The 20,134-nt window shown below is 32.0% G+C and overlaps 3 protein-coding genes across 5 annotated transcripts; 1 reads left to right on the plus strand and 2 right to left on the minus strand.

Annotated features, from left to right (window-relative positions):
• The first annotated feature begins 696 nt into the window (after nucleotides 1–696).
• LOC109814741 (long chain acyl-CoA synthetase 1) lies at nucleotides 697–7,014 on the plus strand. Its single transcript, XM_020379240.3, has 19 exons — nucleotides 697–971; nucleotides 1,281–1,344; nucleotides 1,432–1,521; nucleotides 1,599–1,655; nucleotides 1,761–1,809; nucleotides 1,990–2,066; nucleotides 2,162–2,201; nucleotides 2,272–2,366; nucleotides 2,765–2,932; nucleotides 3,353–3,463; nucleotides 4,630–4,717; nucleotides 4,796–4,862; nucleotides 4,955–5,030; nucleotides 5,208–5,325; nucleotides 5,571–5,816; nucleotides 5,925–6,064; nucleotides 6,185–6,367; nucleotides 6,505–6,624; nucleotides 6,717–7,014. The coding sequence occupies exons 1-19, from the start codon at nucleotides 826–828 to the stop codon at nucleotides 6,768–6,770; spliced, it is 1,989 nt and encodes a 662-aa protein (XP_020234829.1). The 5' UTR covers nucleotides 697–825; the 3' UTR covers nucleotides 6,771–7,014.
• Nucleotides 7,015–7,914: 900 nt separating this feature from the next.
• Nucleotides 7,915–11,856, minus strand: LOC109814742 (putative pre-mRNA-splicing factor ATP-dependent RNA helicase DEAH2). Of its 3 annotated transcripts, XM_020379241.3 has the most exons (7): nucleotides 11,435–11,853; nucleotides 11,065–11,267; nucleotides 9,873–10,957; nucleotides 9,339–9,464; nucleotides 8,994–9,232; nucleotides 8,742–8,860; nucleotides 7,915–8,404 (listed from the first exon to the last, which is right to left on the minus strand). In XM_020379241.3, the coding sequence occupies exons 1-7, from the start codon at nucleotides 11,708–11,710 to the stop codon at nucleotides 8,278–8,280; spliced, it is 2,175 nt and encodes a 724-aa protein (XP_020234830.1). In that variant the 5' UTR covers nucleotides 11,711–11,853; the 3' UTR covers nucleotides 7,915–8,277. The 3 variants fall into 3 exon arrangements, 1 of the variants encoding a protein (XP_020234830.1); XR_014434918.1 differs by lacking the exons at nucleotides 7,915–8,404; nucleotides 8,742–8,860 and having other exon boundaries at nucleotides 9,208–9,232; nucleotides 9,339–9,565; nucleotides 11,435–11,856; XR_014434917.1 differs by lacking the exons at nucleotides 7,915–8,404; nucleotides 8,742–8,860 and having other exon boundaries at nucleotides 9,208–9,232; nucleotides 9,339–9,571; nucleotides 11,435–11,856.
• A 4,302-nt stretch (nucleotides 11,857–16,158) lies between these two features.
• Nucleotides 16,159–19,971, minus strand: LOC109814758 (putative glycerol-3-phosphate acyltransferase 2). Its single transcript, XM_020379266.3, is given in 4 exon segments — nucleotides 16,159–17,032; nucleotides 17,034–17,273; nucleotides 17,275–17,334; nucleotides 19,227–19,971. Coding segments are annotated over 4 exon segments (1,575 nt in total). The 5' UTR covers nucleotides 19,935–19,971; the 3' UTR covers nucleotides 16,159–16,465.
• Nucleotides 19,972–20,134: the final 163 nt, after the last annotated feature.

A 20,134-nucleotide genomic window follows, 5' to 3' on the forward strand; every position in this document is an offset into this window, starting at 1 on the left:
TGGAATTCAATGTGTATTGTGCAAATGGTTCAACAAAATCCGTTGCCACTTGGAACCCGGGTTCCACGTTCCCGCACTGGTTTTAATATACACGCAAACGGTAAATCTATTTGCTTAGGACATCTCCAATTGAAGCAACTCATTTGAGTTGCTTCATGTATTGAAAAATGAAAAAAGTGATCCCTAGTGTGCCATATCAGCATTAAGCAACTCAAACACAAATTTACTTCAATGGTAAGAAATTTTAAGAAATTCAACTTTTAGAATTTTTTTCTAATTATTTATGAACCAAATTTAAATTTTTATTAAAAAAGATAATTACGCTATAATGAAAGAAAATAAATTATGAGAAAAAATACACAATAAGTAAATATTAAAAATAAAATAAAGTAATAATAAATACATAAATATTATACGAAATTAATTTTTATCATTATTATTTTCGAAACGTTTCCAAATATGTTCAATAAGATCTGCTTAAAATCTGGTAAGGAACGGTTGCTTGAAGAAGCAACTCTCTCTCTTCTTCAAGCAACTCATGTTGCCACGTCAGAATTCTCCAATAACAAAAAACCGGGATTTGAGTTGTTTCATAGGACAAGCAACTCCCATTGGAGTTGCTCATAGGCGCAAGTTGCTGGTGTGTCATGTCATATTGCCAGTTTGCCACATTATCTTTCACGTCATGCTCTATTTTTGTCACTATTAATTTTGGAATTTTAAAAGAGAAACATCGGGTTACTGTTTTAAAACAACAGCATGGATGGAGTTGGTGTTCTTCTTACAAGTGCTTGCTCAGGTTTCAGAGAGTAATAATCCAGAAGGATGAAGAGTTTTGCAGCTAAGGTTGAGGAAGGAAGAGAAGGTACTAATGGTGAGCTATCTGTAGGTCCGGTATATCGCAACCTCCTCTCCAAAAATGAGTTTCCTCCACTCGATCCTGATTTAAATAGTGCATGGGATATTTTCAGGTATTTGCTTTGGAGTAAAACTCCAAGCTAAAAGATACTGTTCTATATAATGAACTTTCACCCTATAATGTGTTGTGTTGAGGTCTAGCAAATGGAAATTTAGTGGTTGAGTTTGATTAATCATTAATGAATGATATTTCTCATTCTTCATAATGAGTTGTTATTAAGAGACTTAAATCAACTCTTTCTATTGAGGGTTCTAACTCGTTTAGTTGAGCAGATATGTGAATTGTTGTAAACTCTGAGTTCGATTTCTATAGATATAAAAATTGATGGACCTTTTCTTTGATTTGATGGTTGTAAATGCAGCATGGCTGTCAAAAAGTATCCTAAGAACCGTATGTTGGGATGGCGTGAATTTGTTGATGGAAAGGTATTTTTTGGTGATTTATTTTATTATGTGTTCAAGTCCAGAAAAATAAAGGAATTTAATTCTTACTATTATTTTTCTTGTTTGTAGATAGGACCATATGTCTGGAAGACGTATGAGGAAGTTTATGATGAAGTTCTGCATATTGGTGCTGCTTTACGAGCATCTGGTGCTGAACCTGTAAGTGCTTGCAAAAGGACTTGTCTTGCCTCTTTAAGGGAATTTTCTTAATATATGTCGTGGAAATTCCGTTACAGGGCAGTCGAATAGGAATTTATGGAGCTAACTGTCCTCAATGGATCGTGGCAATGGAGGTTTGGCACTTGGCACTTCCCTATCCATTTTGTTCTCAAATTTTCAACTATTATTCATGATATGATCCTATGACATAATTCACAAACATGTTTATATTAATGTAGGCTTGTTGCGCCCACAGCTTGATTTGTGTTCCTCTCTATGACACCCTTGGTATAAAAAAATCCAATGAATTTACTTTATTCTCTCTGTTTCCTCTGTTTTTTCCTACAATTAGGAGCTATGCCTATACTATAAAATTTTAAATGATAAAGTTAGAACCACTCTTTGGATTTTCCAAATTTTAAAGAAAACATGGCACTTAATTGTGACAAATTAATACACCAAATGCAGGGCCAGGTGCTGTAAACTTTGTTATAGATAATGGAGAAGTAGATTTTGTGTTTGTCCAAGATAAGAAGGTTATACATGTAAGGGTCATTTTCTTGAGATAAGATGAATTTATATTTATATGAGACATGTCAGGCAAATAGAGGTTCTGACTGTGTACATGTACTATTTTCAGCTTTTGAATCCTGATTGTAAATCTTCTCAACGACTGAAAGGTAAATGTGGATACTGTAACGTTATGTGTTGCGACAGAAGGCATTTAACTGAGTTTTGTTGTGGATACAGCGATGGTCTCTTTCACTTCATTAACAGAGAAAGAGAAAGACAAGGCCATCACCATTGGAATTAAGCCATATTCATGGGAAGAGTTCTTGCACATGGTTGGTCTATCACACTACTCGTTCTTAATACAAAAATAAAATATTTCCTCTGTAATAGCTTGTTATCATTATAGGTGGATACTATTACTAATATTTATAATGCACCAGTTTTTTTTTTTCTTTTTTTTTTTATATATTACCAACATCTTTATACTTCTTGCTAAAAAAAAATTATAATGTTAAGAACCAATTACAATAACTGTTACACCGTGAGTTTTAACTCAATCTCCTCTATCTTTGAAGCCGAACTTATAATTAAGACCCAGTAAGAACTATTGCCAGAGATGCTCAATATAAAATATCATCAATACTGTTCTCTATATAGCCCAAGTGCTGTAACTGTGAATTGTCATGCTTATCTATATTCGGGTCAATCTGAACAGTTTATCATCTTACAGGGGGAAGAAAATCCATCAAACATTTTACCACCTCAGCCTTGTAATATCTGCACAATAATATATACAAGTGGAACCAGTGGAGACCCTAAGGGTGTAGTCTTGGCCCATGAAAACATTACGGCATTCGTAAGAGGAATGGATCTTTTCTTGGAACAATTTGAAGAAAAGGTACATTTTTTATGATATTATTTTCCCTCTACTTCAGTTGCATAGAGTGATACAACAATAATTCCTAAATCCTCGTAAATTTAATCGGATGTACAATATATATCTTGTAAACATGAAGTTCTGTCTCAACTATGTTGAATCAATTACTACATAAATAACTAAGCAAAATTTATGTGGTGTGATAACTTTTTTCTCTTAGCAACCACAACTAAGCAATATTGATCTATTAAGTTTAAAGTACTTTGTTTGTATACGGGAAAACTATTCATGGTGTTCAGGGATGAACTTTTTCCCATAAACGTTATATATTTCAATACTATACGTTGACTTTTACATGTTATTTTTTGTACTTATATATTTGCTTCAGATTCTAACACTCCCCTTTCTAGCATTCTGAGACGTGTATCTTATTTTGCACAGATGACTGTGGAAGATGTGTATTTGTCTTTCCTCCCATTGGCTCATATTCTTGACCGCACGATCGAGGAGTACTTTTTCCATAAGGGAGCATCTGTGGGTTACTACCATGGGGTATGTTTATAGAGGAATATTTTGCTGTTTTGGATATGCCTGATGATTTATAATATGAATATGAGTAGAAAATGCAGAAGATAGATGCGAATAAAAGGGTAACAAAACTTTAGACTAATAGACAATATAGTAAATCTAAATCGAGTGATGCTCTGAGGAGTATCCATACAAAGACTTGGACAGTGCTGATTGAATTATTGCTGGTTAGGGCAATGGTACTTAGAAAAAGGAAATGTTCGAATGAGAGAGAAATGATAGCTTAAACAACAAAAGTGCTGATATACATCTGTTCAGTTTCATCTGTATAACCAAGTAAATAATCTTAATGATTTTCCATCCGTTTCTGAAAACATATTCAAGGACCACCCCTCAATTTAATATCAAATACCAAAACATTTACAGAATCTCATGTCGGTGTGTATAATATATTTCTGAGGCAACATTTGTCCGATATACTTTCAACATAAGTATATCATCAAAATTAAAAAGTATTTTTTTTATTTAAATACTTTTTTTTATACAACTTTAAAACATTTCTGACATAACTTGAATTTGAAGTAAGAGATTGAGTTAGATCAGCCCAAGGACGAAGTCAATAAGACTTTCACTTTAGTATCTCTTAAAAAAATTATATTAATATTTATATAATTTTTTTTAAGTTTCATAACTTGAAATTCATTTTTTTAGTAAAAATTCTATTTAAAAATTCTATCTTAAACAAAGTTACAAATATAATTTTTTTTAAAGATTTATCTCTAATTTTTTTATTCTTTTATCAAAAAATATTATTATTAATTTAAAAAAAAACTTCACCTGAAAATTTGCTTTAGACCTAATTATGTATTAGATCAATCGTAAGAATAAGTCAACTATTGCTCTTTTTATCTTACACTCCTATTATAAAACAAAATTAAAAACTCAACTTATTTATAAATATTACAAGATTTATAACACTTTTATTTTAATCTATAATGAGATTTAATTTCATAAGAATTACTTAATATTTTAACTTTTAAGAGATATAATTGATTTTTTAAGAGTCATTATATATAAAAATTATGAAGTTTATGTATACATATTGTGTCCTACTTTTGGACATTAATTGGGTTCTGAAATATTTTTCTTGCTCTAAAATCTTATGAATTTTTGGAATCTCTTACGTGAAGGATCTAAATGCGTTGGCGGGTGATCTAATGGAATTGAAACCAACGTTTTTTGCCGGGGTTCCCCGAGTTTTTGAAAAAATTCATGAAGGCAAGTTCACACATCAGAAACAAAACAAATTTTTTATATGAATTAAGTATAAAACTCATCATAGACCAACCGTTTCAGGTATCAAAAAATCAGTGGAAGAACTCAATCCAGTGAGGAGAACAGTTTTTGGCATGCTTTACAAATAGTAAGTTGATATTCCATGGTTATATAATTTTCAGTATTTTTTAATGAAGGCATGGATTTTGTATTCATGTAATTTTGCTATTTTTGATACAGCAAACTTGCCTGGATGAACAAAGGATATAAACACAGTAATGCATCACCTTTAGCAGATCTGTTAGCTTTCAGAAAGGTTGTATCTAATCTTTACATTTTACAACCTGCATCTTGAAACTACTATTTTCCATATTTTTATGCCAATTTCCCAATTCATGCCATCTATCTTTGTAAAAACTAGACTTTTTTTTTTTTACTCATGGTAAACTTTCACTAAAATTTCACCCTTCTCTTCCCCACCCGGTTGAGTCAGGTCAAAGCTCGGTTAGGTGGGCGTATTAGACTAATAATAGCTGGAGGTGCACCCTTGAGCTCAGAGGTGGAAGAATTCTTGCGCGTAACTTCTTGTGCTTTTGTATGTCAAGGCTATGGTAATGAACTATCTTGTTATACTGCTCATAAATACTTGTTGGGACTTGCGACATAAATAAAACATGCAATACAATGAAATCCTAGTAACAGACTTCCTATTACATTATTTGAACACTTTATTATTGACCGAAATTAATTAGAAACCATAAAATTTTGTAGTTTTTATTTAATGTGCCCCACTCATAATTTTATGGAAGTAAGTGTATTACTAACGCTCTAAATGTTGACATTATGGTTAATTCAGGTTTGACTGAAACTTGTGGGTCAACTACTCTTGCCTTTCTTGATGAAATGTGCATGCTTGGTACTGTTGGTTCTGTATCTGTATACAATGAAATACGGCTGGAGGAGGTTCCAGAGATGGGGTACAACCCTCTTGGAAGTCCTTCATGTGGTGAGATATGTGTGAGAGGCAAATCTGTTTTTACTAGCTACTACAAAAACCCCGAGTTAACAAGGGATGCCATAAGAGATGGATGGTTTCACACAGGTTGATCTGTCTTTTCTACCTCCAAACTTCTTTTTCTTTTGTTTTGAATATTCACTTTTTCTTAAAAATAATTATATGGATTGATTTGATTGTACCTGGTTTCCTCAGGGGATATAGCAGAACTGCAACCTAATGGTGTTGTAAAGATTATTGACAGGAAGAAAAATCTTATAAAGCTTTCTCAAGGAGAGTATATTGCTCTTGAGCATTTGGAAAATGTTTATGGAATCACTCCAATTGTTGAAGATGTAAGCATCTTCATGAATTCAGTACTGTTGATGCCTACAATTTTCGCTGCTTAATTATACTCTTAGTAGGTTTTTGATTTTTCTTTTCTTTTCTTTTCTTTTTTGGCTTTCTTCTGCAAGGTATGGGTTTATGGGAATAGCTTCAGGTCAGCGCTGGTTGCAGTAGTGGTTCCAAATGAAGAAATTACCAAGAAGTGGGCATTTTCAAATGGTTACATGGCTCCTTTCTTAGAACTATGTTCTCTAGACCAATTCAAGAAACATGTGTTATCTGAACTCAAGATGACTGCTGATAGAAACAAGGTAACAAATGTTGATGTTGAAATAATATCATGCTATGAATGGACTACTTATTCCTTCACGCTTGTGTTCTATTTACAGTTTTTGGTGCTCCAATGCTTTTTTTTTTCCTTTGTAACTTGTGTCTTTCAACGTAATAGCTGAAGGGCTTTGAATATATCAAAGGGGTGATATTAGAGCCGCAACCATTTGACATGGAAATAGACTTGGTGACTTCAACAATGAAGAAGAGAAGAAATAATATGCTCAAGTATTATCAAGTAATTCTTCCTTGCTCTCTTTAGTCTTTGCAACCCTGTTTAAGTTGTTAATACATGTAGCAGTTCCTCACAAATTGGTGACACTATGACAGGTTGAAATAGATGAAGTATACCGAAGTTTGAGTGGAGATAAGCATAAAGTTTGAGGTTCATGAAACTGTCGAGGATAATAGTACCGGTTGTTCCCGTTCCCAAACTCCCACATAATCACATATGTTGTCCATAGCCGGTAATGCTGTGGTTTGTTTTGTTAGGGTACTGTGTGGCTTGTGCAGAACTGTCTAGCACCTAATTGTCAACTGTACTGTGTGGCTAGTGCAGAAGCATCTAGTACCTAATTTTAATTGAATTTAAAATATAACTAAATAAAATGATTTGTTTGGTACCAAATTCATAGAAAATTTTAAAAAAGATTAAGAAAATTTTGTAGAGATTTTTTTTTTCAAAATAAAATGGAATTTTAAATAACATATAAGATGAAATTTCCATACGACGAATATTGACTTACTTTATCTAAATAGAAAGTTTGAATTGTTTTATCCAAATATATTAAAATAAAAAAAAAATTAAGTCAATAAATTTCTTCATGTTAAATTTTTTAAAATTTTGAAATTTATAGATGCAACGTGAATTCAACTTTCTAATGACTAGTTGTTAGTACATGTTTGTTCAAAGAGTTAAGGAATTAACGACATGGATCAATATGATTGTCAGATAAATGTCTCCCAAGTATGCGATGAAGATTTCATTCTTCATGTTTAATGTAGGGAAAAAAAGTATATTTCTTTGAATCTTCATATATCTAAGGATATTTGGGCAAACCAAAGAAAGAAATAACAGATTTACTTCCTTTAGAACATCTTTAATTCAAGTTTTGCAAATAAAAAACATAAGCATCATGAGAACTTTTATTTTTTGGTACGAGCATCATCATCACGAGACCTCTGAAATGAAATCATCTAGACTACCATACCGGAAACAAGCTGCAAAACTATTATTTTCATGAGTAGTTATATTTAATACTAAAGTTTTATATCAAAATGTTTCAGAACTCATGTTTTTGATGTCAAATATATTGATAAATAAATTAAATAACAACTTCAAAAAAACAAAGGCAATTTCATTTCAACCCCGTAATGGGCATAAAGTTTTTTGTAAAAACTTCGAGAGTTCAGTTTAACGGAAATCATATATTGCAACAAAACTTACAGCTGTATAGATAACATTGCATGCATGTCCAAGTTACGAGACTAGTAGCAAAAAATTAGTTAAAAGATAAATATAGATGTGTGACAATAAACACTCCCACCTTAAGTATGTATCATATCATTCTATCAGTCAAATATTGAAATCCGGCGGACGCGCATTTTATATGAGTATCTATCGTTTAACGAGACTAACGACCAGAAACAAATTTGCACTAAAGGTACAACAGAAGATGGAGGGTGATAAAAAAATGTTCACTATTACTCTATCAATGGTACAAGAAACTAAATCATTTTTAACTAAACTACCGACAATCAGTAATCCTTTCAGATGTAATAATAATAAAGGGTAGCACAAGGCAACAGCCACGAGGAATCATGATCTCAGCTGCAGAAGACGAAATATCCAATCCAAATCCAAAGGCAAAAATAGTGGATTGCAAGGACTTCATCTGCGGCTCCTGGCTTCCTCCTTTTCCTTCTCTCGCTTCTTGTAAAGTTTCTCAAGAACACGCTTTGCCTCGCATTGTGGAAAATTAGACAAATCATAGTAATGTGGTGCTATATCAACCAACCTGTTTAAGATGAGAAATGCATAGTAGCGAATTCAGAACTAGGAGCACTAGATAACCCGAAATCAAATAAAAAACACAACACTACTTGACAATTCAACTGCCTCCCCCAACTCTTATCCCTGCAAAAACCTAGGGATGTAATTCAGAGTCATAAATTGCATCTCCCAGAGTACTTCACCATATTCAAACGTTTTTCATCATGCAGATACCATTATAATTGAACACAATTTCCCACTTTCCTCAGGCTTTCCCATAACATCACACATAACTAGCATAGACTTTCTATCTTGATATAAACATCCATAATCAATAATCTACATACAAAGAAAAATCTTACCATTCCCCTCGTATGTCTGTAACAGTACGAATAAAATTCCGACTTGTAAGAACATATTCATTATAAATAACCCATTCAGGTTTGTGGTCTAGACAATTAGATGGATGCAAATGCACCACCTACAAACAGAACAGAAACATTAGAAACCATAAAAATACAATACTATAGCTGACAGTCGAACTCTACCAATAATAATACAAATAAAAGACAAACGATGAAGACAAAAGCAGTTCATCTTAAGTCTTAACAAACCTGGTTGTCTTTCACTGTCAAGTAGTGCCCAGTACGCTCCAGATGAGCTACCTGCATGAAATACCCAGCTAGCATAGCTTTTCGTATGTTGACATAGTAGTCACGGCTATTAAAGTCAGTGCTGCATAGCTTCAGATTAAACCGGGACATGATCCGCACTAATTGTTGTCTAACATTATCAGCTGATTTCAATGCCCTATGATTAACAAAATTATCATAGCACCAAGAGGGATCCTCATCTGAAAAAACATTTACAAAAAATACAGTTAATATTAAAATTCAATAATTTAACAAACTATTATTATTAAAAAGAAAAAAAAGGGGATAGTAGAAATAACTACTTACTATTTTGCTTGTATGCATGATAGACATTCAAGAGAGTGAGATGATCTCCGTCAATGTGCCCAAACCTAGCTTTAGCTTCATCCGCAGCTTTTTGTGCCTCCCTAGGCCGGACAAAGCAATTGGGTACTAAAGAAAGAAATTGATTATCACAGAGGAGGCCCACGGTAGGTCAGCAGATGCATAGAGGCGAGACCACACCATTTGCTTCATGAGATTATACTGAGAAACTGCAACTAATGCATCAGCACTTACTTAGAATCCTATGGTGCATGCCAACCGGGGGCATGGAACCCAGAGAAGACAGTTGCTGATGACAACCTAACAGGACACACTCGACTGACCACTTTCATGTGCAAACTAAGCACACATGAAAGCAGTCAAACATCCCCCATCATATTCACAAGATTATCATCTTGCACATGCACAACAGCAGGGAGTCCATTTCAAAATGGATCCCAGCAGAACTACACTTCCTTAGCATTATGCGGGGAAACTGGACAGACACAAAAAAGCAACAAAATAGAAGAATAATACCTGAGAGCATGGCAGAAACTGACAGAATCTCATTTGAACAGTTGAATTCGGGACTAACAACGAGCATCTTTGACATCTGTGGGTCCAAGGGAAATTCACTCATAATCTCACCCAGTTTTGTTAGGTTACCTTCGTCATCCAGCGCACCCAGGTAATTCAACACTTCCAATGCACGCATTAAGGTCTCAGGAGCAGGAGGGTCCATGAAATCAAAATGCACTAAATCATCGATCCCCAGTTTCTTCAAAGTAAGAACTGTGTTGGCAAGATTTGATCTTAAAATTTCAGGATAGGTCTGAGGCTGAAGATCATTATTGAAACTTTTCTCGGTGTAAAGTCTAAAGCATTTCCCTGGTTGAGTTCTTCCGGCACGCCCTGATCTCTGATGTGCACTAGCTTTTGATATTGGTGATACTAACAAAGACTCCACACGAACTCGTGGGTTATAAACCTTCTGCTTAGCAAAACCGGGATCAATGACATAAACAATGCCATCAATTGTCAAGGAAGTTTCTGCTATGTTTGTTGATACCACAATCTTCCTTCCAGGTGGCCCACCCTCTTTCAGTGGAGGTGGTGGTGGCTCAAAAATCTTCTGCTGCATAGCTGGAGGAAGGGTAGAATACAGGGGTACCACTTTGACAGGGCCCACCTGATCTCCCAGATTAGCAATTTCTTTATTTATTTTGCGGCAAGCATCTTCTATCTCTTCCTCTCCGGTCAGAAACACAAGTATATCACCAGGAGGCTCACACATGTGTATCTGTACCACTGTCCTAATGCCAGCCTCCAAGTAATCCCTTTCAGGTTCCTGAGTATAAAAAATTTCAACAGGATGTAGCCTTCCAGGAACTTTCATGAGAGGGGCACCAAAAAAATAGCCCTGAAACTTTTCAGCCTCAAGAGTCGCACTCATAACAACCAACTTCATGTCAGGTCTATTTTTAAGCACTTCCTTCAGTAGGCCAAACAGCACATCCGTGGCCAAAGTCCTCTCATGAGCCTCATCAAGAATAATAACCTTGTATCGTTCCAAAAGCGGATCTGTCATTGCTTCTCTTAAGAGCATACCATCTGTAAGATACCTGTAAAACAAAGCACTCCACTTGAGACTAAACCAAACAACACAGACAAAAAAACTATAGACGAGTCATATCAAGCTTAGAATTGATAATAGCAAAACCAAACATACTTCAAAACCGTCCTTGCACTACTGCAGTCTTCAAATCTGATACTGTAACCAACCTCTTCGCCAATAGTTACATCCATCTCCTCGGCCACACGACGCGAAACAGACATCGCAGCCACTCTCCGAGGCTGAGTGCACGCAATCATCATCTTCTTACGTTTATCGGGTGTCTCTAATTCGACAGCATCCAAAACAAACTGAGGAATCTGCGCCCCCAAAATAAATAAATAAACAAAACTTTAACGAATTAGAGACATACATACACACACAGAAAACCTAGATTATATTGGCGTATCCAAATGGGAAAAAAAGAAGACATAAAACACACTGCAAAACATCATAGGAGAACACAAATAACACAAGTTGAACAAACCTGAGTGGTTTTGCCACTACCAGTTTCACCGACGAGAATCAAAGTCTGGTTATCTTTGAGGACCTTCAAAAAGTCGTCTTTCTGGTGCCAAACGGGGAGGGTTTTCCTCTTCTCCAAAATGTCGAAGTAGCGTTGGGAGTAAGGCTTTGCGTTCCAGCGATTGATGAGAGCGTTAACAACGCTGTTATTGGCGCCGCCATTGGTTTTCGCCATCTTGGCCACAGAGTCGTCTACCACATCGAACAAACTCACCTTCCTCTTTCTCTCCGTACCCATCAAAATCAAAACCCTAATCCCCCAAACCCGATCCAAACAAATTGGTGGCTGAAGGTGCTAGGGCTGAGCTAAGCAATAAACAATGCTTTTGTGCAATTGTAATTATAAAACCGACCAGACCTAATCAGTAAGGAAGATGAAGCTTCTATAATTACCATTCCGCCTCCCTCTTTTTCATTTTTTTTATTCCCACTTTTAAGTGAATTGGATTGGGTATTCACTCGGCCCACTTAGTTTAGCCCAATATGTGACTTCTCAACCGGGCCCTTCTTTGTTGGGTTAAACGGTCCTGCACTGCAACTTTATAACCAAGAGCACACCCCAAAAAATATATTGAAGATGCCTTTTGTTAGATACACATCCGTCGGTTAATAGTGCACTTTTTTTTTTCTTAAATATCTTTTTCCTTTAAAGTATTTTATAAAAGAAAAATTTGTTTTTGAGTTTTATTTATGGAAAGAATAAATAATATACTTCTAAAACCATAACTATTTATACTCTTTCTAAAAGGATTTTTAGATATTTTAGCACTCACCTTTAAGTTTGAAGAGAAAAATATATATTTTCATAAAACAAAAATATAATTTTGAAACGTACTTTTTAAAAGTTGTAAACATGTCTTTTTTTTTTATAATAAATGTTTCTCATTTAAACATGTTGTAAAAGCAGTATAAATTGTTTTACACTCATTATTAATGATTGTGTCTTGATTTAAGAAAAATTAAATGTTAAGTTAGCATATAAGTCGTGAGTGGTCACAAGAGACACATCCTAACCTAGTATTAGATGGGCATATAGTATCTTGGGAGATAGGTGGCATGCAAAATTTATCGAGGATTTGGTTTTACATACTAATATCATTGTAAACTTATACTCAAATTGTACTATACTCGATGATGATACTAAGTTTATGTGTGGTATTTCTTTTATATCAAGTTTACCATGTTGTTTATGTGTTGATTGCAATGGTCATGTTTTTGACATGGAAGCATACAAGTTTAACATGGATTTAGTCTATAGCAAAGGGAGAAAGATATCAATCTCTTAGCTTGTATATAGTTGTTTAGGCTAACTTATGATTTTTTCTTCAATTGATGTTTAAGTCTTTGTATTTGTATATTTCTGAAATTTTAAATTTCATAAGGGATTTTTTTTTTATTTTTAATGACCAAAAATTATGTTTTTCGAATGATTATTGAAATCTCAACTATATACATACTACATATGCATGATCTCTAAATTATACTTTGTATGGAATTTTAGGATAAATGATATATGTCGCTATGTTGTTGTGATGTTATATGAGCGTATGACCTATGAGATTGTTACAATTTTGGTCTTTTATTTTTAAGATATTTTTTTTGTCCTTTATCTCACCATTAAAATATATTTTAGTTTTATATCTTTTGAAAAAATTTATTTTGGTCATTTAAATTTAGGCTAAAATAAACTTTTTTTAATCTTTTTTCTTATTATTGAAATTATTTTTAGTTCCTTATTATCTTTTAAAATATCTATTTTAATCATCTAAATTTAAAATTTGAGTTAATATATTTCTGAAATAGTGGATGTTTTCAATTTTAAAACATAAATCTGAACTCTTTATGAATGATTAAATAAGTAAAATTTATTTCATTAGATTAACTTATATAAAAAAATTGAATTTGTGTTTGAATAAAGAAAATATTCGACATGATAAAAATTATGTAAAAGTTGAACACATAAATAATTAGAAAAATAATATAACATTAAATTTTCAATTCATTACCGATCAAAAGAGTCATTTTTATTTATTTTTGAACATTAGTTGAATTCATTATTTTTGTATAATTAAATTTAGGGGGTGTTTGGTACATAGGAATTATTTTTTTTGGAAATATTAATTTTTCACTTTTGATTTATTATTTAAAAAATAACATTCATAAAAAATATTGTTTCTCAAAAATAGATTTTACATAAATTGTTCCAGAAAACTATTCTTATGGAAAAGTTAGAAACTAACTTTTCTGAAGTAAAATTATAATTTAAATGTAGTAAAAATGTTAAGTTAACCTTATCTGCTTATTTAATATAATAAAAAAATTTAATAAAACAAGTTTTTATCTTAAATCATTTATAAAAAAATTCAAAATCACGTCCCAAGATCAAGAACAATCAAAGAACAATACTAACTTAAATTTTAAAATTAAAGGATCAAAATGAATAAGGAATAAATTTTTTAATAATAAAATAAAAAATAAAAAATATATGTTAATACATTTAAAAATAAATTTTAATAAACACGTTAAATCAATAGTAACTTTAAAGATTTGAGTTATAAATATCAATTATACATAGGTTTGTATAACACCTATCAATATATGATGTCTTGTAATCGTAAAAACCATAAAATTTCTTCACCTAATTTCCTTATTAATAAAATAGTTAATAAACATTAATCACATAAAAAAATAAACAATAAAGAATAACCACCTTTTACAATGAACATTCAAAATTTAAATTTATTTTTTTAGTGAATTTTTAATATAGGTGTATATAATTCATTGATAGGGTTTCTTACTTTTATCATAGTGCGATCATTTTTATACTAAAATAATAATTTTCAAGTAAAATAAAATTATCATTCTTAAATACGATAAAATTTTATTTTATAAATTAATTTAATTATTAATATTTTCAAATAATATTATTTTATCAAATTATATATATATATATATATATATTAAATACGAATTTTTATACCGTATAAAAAATGTTTTTAGAAGTTTTTTATAAGAATTTTTTTAATATATTAAATACGAATCTCTATACTATACAAAAATATTTTTAGTGACATGTAACTTATTACTTGTGTTCTTATATATTTATAGTCATTTTTTATTCTAAATTCATATAATATATTTAAATAACCTATTTATATAATAAGTAATTTTAAATATAAAGATAAAAAAATATATACATTTATCAATTTTAATTTTGAATATTTTAATATATAAAATATCTTATTAACTTGTAACTTAAATCAATTACTCTATTACTGGTGTATACTTATTGAATATGGTCTTTAGATACTTTTGAATTACCCTTAAAAAACATTGTTGCATTCGCATACAATCGAGTTATCTTTATAATTCATGGGTTAAAATTAAAAATTTAGATGCAAATTAATTTCATTTAATTTATTTCATATCATGAATTTTAAAAATATAGATATAAATATGAATAAGTAAAAAAAAAAAAAAAACTTAAATTGCATTCCATTATTGTTTACATTTTTTTTCTTTTTCTTTTTCTACTAATATATGAGAATAAGGATCCATTGTTTTATTATGGATTTTATCCTCTACAGTTTGAAAATTGCATGAATCTCATCCGTCAATTTTTTCTTTTATTATGTTATAAAATATTTTTTTGAAAATATGATGGTGCAATCTGTAACTGCACCGTGTGTAGTTCTTTTTTAACTGTAGACGATCTTGATCCGTTTTATTATAAGACGGTGGATTATGGGCTTTTACGGTGAATTTAAAGGCTGAACTCTTTGTCTTACTATGCGGTGTGTAGTTCTTTTTTAACTGTAGACGATCTTGATCCGTTTTATTATAAGACGGTGGATTATGGGCTTTTACGGTGAATTTAAAGGCTGAACTCTTTGTCTTACTATGCGGGATGCAACATGCTATGTCATGGCTAAACTCATATGCTATGTCGGACTGATAAACAACATGTTAATGGTGTACATGCGGAGAATAAAAAAAGTTACTATAGGGATGGGGACAGGTCATTCATTTGAGTCCCGTTTCTACCATTTTAATTTTATCTTTTTTGTTACCGTACTAGTTTTTTCCCTGTATTATCATTTGAAAAAACGCAATCTTTGATGAAACAATGCTTCCTCTATGTTATGACAAATGCGATTCAAGTGCGTGTCACATTTATGAACATACCAGATTTTTTTAAATTCCCAGCAATGGCTATTATAATCATTTAAATTCAAAGCCATACATCATGTCGTTAATTTGCAAATTAATCGCATAGCTTTTGGATTTTTTTTCTTAATAAAAATAAAAAAAAATATTATAAAAATAATCGTAATGAAAATCACACGTCTCAATATATGTACTATTGCAACTTCTCTGCCCAACACTCCGTGACTAATTATAAAAAAGAATATGTTTACAAGGATAATTATAAATTCTCTTTAGTATAGTATATATATATATATATTAATTACTCCACCAACAATGATGAGGAGAGTTAAAATTTTGGAGCATCTCCCACTTCATTTATAATTCGATTTTAAACACTGCCATATCAAATCAAATTTGCTGGAGGAATAATGAGGGAATTTAAAGAGATTAACTGTCATGCGGGCCTAGAGATCATCAGTTTCCATAAGATATACGCTTTATAAATGAATCTATATAGCTTAGCTTAACATGAAGATATGAATGAATCAATAATGCTTTACTATATTACAACATAGAATCATAAAAAATATAAATAAAAAAATGTCACAACACAGAAACGAAGAAAAAAAAATGGCGAAAATATAATAAGGACAAGATGAAGCAAAGTAATTTTTGCGGCATTTCTCTTGCCCATAGTATCTATTTTCCCTCACAACTCACAACTCACAACTCACAAGTGACAGCAATAGCGTTTGGTGTATGATCAACATACATTATTAAAAACTGAAAGGGTAATTAATATTTATTATATTAGTATAGTACGTCTTTGTGGTAGAAATAGAAACTAAGCACCTTCATTACCGGCCAAAGTCAAGTACTTGTCTCTTCTATTAAGTTGTGTGCATTGAAAACCGAGGGCCTTGCCAATCTGCGTTTGCACGTGATTTGCCACTTCAAACCTGGCGTCCAAGTTAAAAGTATTATTAGTGGTTGCAAGTACCGAAGAAGGTGACACTTTCTCTAGCAACCTAACGGTGTAAGACGGCGTTGGATTCATGAGGAAGAAAAAGGGGTCGAAGCACTTAAAACCCCCCGCGGTGGAGCCGTGGAACATAGTCACGTGGCTATCAATAGCAACAGGGACAATTTCATCGCACACTTCCGAAAACAAAGGGCTGAACCTTAATAAATATGGCTCTCTACACGTGGTTCCTTCGGGGCACACAACTAGGTCACCTTGCTTCAGCAACCGCTTCATCTTCTTAGCGTCTTCGCTTCGGTTCCGCGTCAAACGCACCGTTTTTATGGGTGCTAGCATCTCGGACACTTTGCTTAAACTGTAGGTAACGGCCATTAAGTCTCTCTTCAACGCGAAGGATATAGAGAGAGGGTCGAGTAACGTTCTGTGGTTTGCATGCATACAGATTGCCCTTCGCCTTGAGTTTTTGGGCTTTGGGCCTTGAGGTTGTGGGACGAAGCCCACTAAACGCCAACATGGGTAATTGAGATGTTTTGTGGAGTGTGAGGGCCGTTATGATCCTAATCAAGGAGAGGGTGAAGCCGAATGGGAGCCACATTAAGATGGCTAGAGTGGTTAGGGGTGTGGGTTTTAGTGCTAATCTTCCATCGTGGAAGATTAGTGGCTTAGGGTATTTCCTCCCTTCCTAGGTTTTTCCAATTCCTCTTCTCATTTTCGCCCACCGTGTACACTTCCTATAAAGAAATATATAGAGAATTAATGAAGTGATGAAATATAGTTGGTCTGCTTGGTGGGGGTTTATGTAAAATTAATATATTTTCTTTTGCTGGGGAAAGGGGAGTAATGAGATATAAAATACTCCATTTTTGCACGCCTTCTTACTTCCAAGAAATTAATAGCATTCAAATACTATTTTTAATATGGATTTGCTTTCCACCTTTCATCTTAAAAAACTTTTAAAAAATATTTTCTTATATTTTTAAAACTAATTATTTTTATATTCTAAATTTATTAAATACTTATATTTTCCTATTTCGTATTATTTTCTTAACATGGGCTGCATAATTAACAAAATTAACTGCACATAATTTAAATCAGTTCACACTCTAGCATTTTTTAGTAAAATATAACAAACTTATCGTCACATGTTTAAGGGATAATGTTATCAACTAATCACACGTTAATTGTAAATGGTAATTCACGCAAGTATTATTCAAAATATATTGTAGATGTATTTTAAATTTAAATAAATAAGTAGCTAATGAAACATGGAATTCATTTAGATAAGATTTTAAAGTTTAGATTAAAATGAAAGATAAATATAACTAATTTTAAAAATAAAAATGACATGTTTGTTTTAAAAAATTTGTAATGAAATATTTTTTGAAAAATCATAACTTTATTTGTTGTAATTTGTATTATTTTTCATCATTTTTTTTAAAAAAAAGTATTATGTTTTAAAAATTTAAATTGATTAAAATAAAATTTAAATTGATAATTAAATTAATAACAAATAAAATATAATTGTATTTTAAAAAATAAAAACAATTTAGCGATTTTGTTTTTAATTTTTTTTAGTAAAACTTATGGTGACATATAGTATAGACAATGTTTTATTTTAACTAATATCTATAGAATTGAAAAATAAATGGATCGAAATATATATATATATATATATATATATATATATATATATATATATATAGAGAGAGAGAGAGAGAGAGAGAGAGAGAGAGAGAGAGGAGAGAGAGAGAGAGAGAGAGAGAGAGAGAGAGAGAGAGAGAGAGAGAGAGAGAGAGAGAGAGAGGAGAGAGAGAGAGAGAGAGAGAGAGAGAGAGAGAGAGAGAGAGGAGAGAGAGAGAGAGAGAGAGAGAGAGATCACCTATACTTTATTAATAAGTCTATCTAAATTTCAATAGTCCATACTTTTATGATTATATATTAATTTAAATTAATTAAACAGAGTATTAAATATTTTTTTAATTTTTTTTAAATTGTTGACTTTATTGAATTATTAAAATTTAATATAGAATATAAATTATTGAGTAAAGTAGATTTAAGTAGACTTATTCTTAAAATAAGTAGATTTTTTATTATTTTATATTATATATATAATGTAGTATTTGATACAAGAGAATAAAAATAATTCTTAAGTAGAAGAATTTTTTGAAAATGAGAACAAAACTTTAACCTTCTCATGATTGATTGAAAATAAACTTTCTTTCTTTACTATGTGAAATTACTAAACTTTTAATAAATTTACTAAAAAATATTATTATTAAAAATAAAGATCAAATATGTTTTATAATTTTTTTTAAAGAACTTTATTATTAAAAATGTCTCATCTTCAAAAGGTTGTTTTACTGATGATCAACTAATTAATATAACAAGTTAGTATAATAGTTAAGCATTCACGCTAACAAAAAAAAAAAGTCTATTTAATAAAAAAAATCTCGTATTTGATGGTAATGTATGAATTGTTGGAGTTAGTGAGAGTTACATTACTAGAAAAGATGATTAATTTTTATAAGGTGGATTAGAAATAATGGTGCCAGAAAAGAGAAATAATTGATGACTGGTTCCAGCTAAGGATTCTAATTAATTTAAAAAGTAGCGATAGACAAACCTTGCATGAAGAGAAAAAGGAATGATCAAGATCCTTGTGAAACCCTGAAATTCCAATGATATCAGAACAGTTTCCTTTCCCTTCTCGAACCATCTCTAAATTATCATGCATGGCTTTTGTCTCCTCCATCAACCCCACGTAGAAGCCATTGAACACCTTCAACTCTCTCCCCACAACAAAATCAATCTCCAAATACTCCTTCAAGAAGCTTTCCACCATCACTCTCGGCAACTTGGTCAACCCCACTTTCCTGCCACCTCTCTTCACCACCTCAAACATGTCTTCCCCAACATCCTCCAAAAAAAACTTAGGCAAAACCGCGCTTCCAACTCTGAACCTCTCTTTTCTGATCCCAAAGAAGCACACCATGACCATGATCTTCATTCCCGTTTCTTCCCCAACTAAACAAACAAAAGGGTACGCTAAAAGCAAAACGATGGCCCTTAAAAGCCCTCCTGCTTCAAAGGCAACGAGCATGAAGTATGGAAAGACCGAAGAAGATGTCAACAACGCACCTTCTACATCAAAGATGAGAGTGTGGTCATTGAGGTCTGAACGATGGTGCAAAGAGTGGTACCTCTCGTGTATGAGTTGCGTTGCAAATGTGATGTTGTTATTGTTAATACTTATTCGGTCCTTGAGTGGCCTAAAGAAGAAACGGTACAGAAAGATGAGAAGAGATTTGAAGAAGAACGCACTCAGCACCATTCAGCCATCTCTTCCCCAGTTAATTGCAATACGGCATATGCTGGAATAACGTGTATTTATACTCGTATCAATACATCAATACCCTTACTTTTTTGCTGTTATTACCAAATTGTGCCATCTTTACCTGGTTTGCTACTTAATTTGCTTGCTAACATCAACTTGTTTGTTTACTTTTTCGGTGACCAATAACTTCAACCCAA

This window comes from Cajanus cajan, chromosome 6 (genome assembly GCF_000230855.2).
Source record: "Cajanus cajan strain Asha chromosome 6, NIPB_CcT2T_4, whole genome shotgun sequence".
NCBI classification, from domain to species: Eukaryota; Viridiplantae; Streptophyta; class Magnoliopsida; order Fabales; family Fabaceae; genus Cajanus; species Cajanus cajan.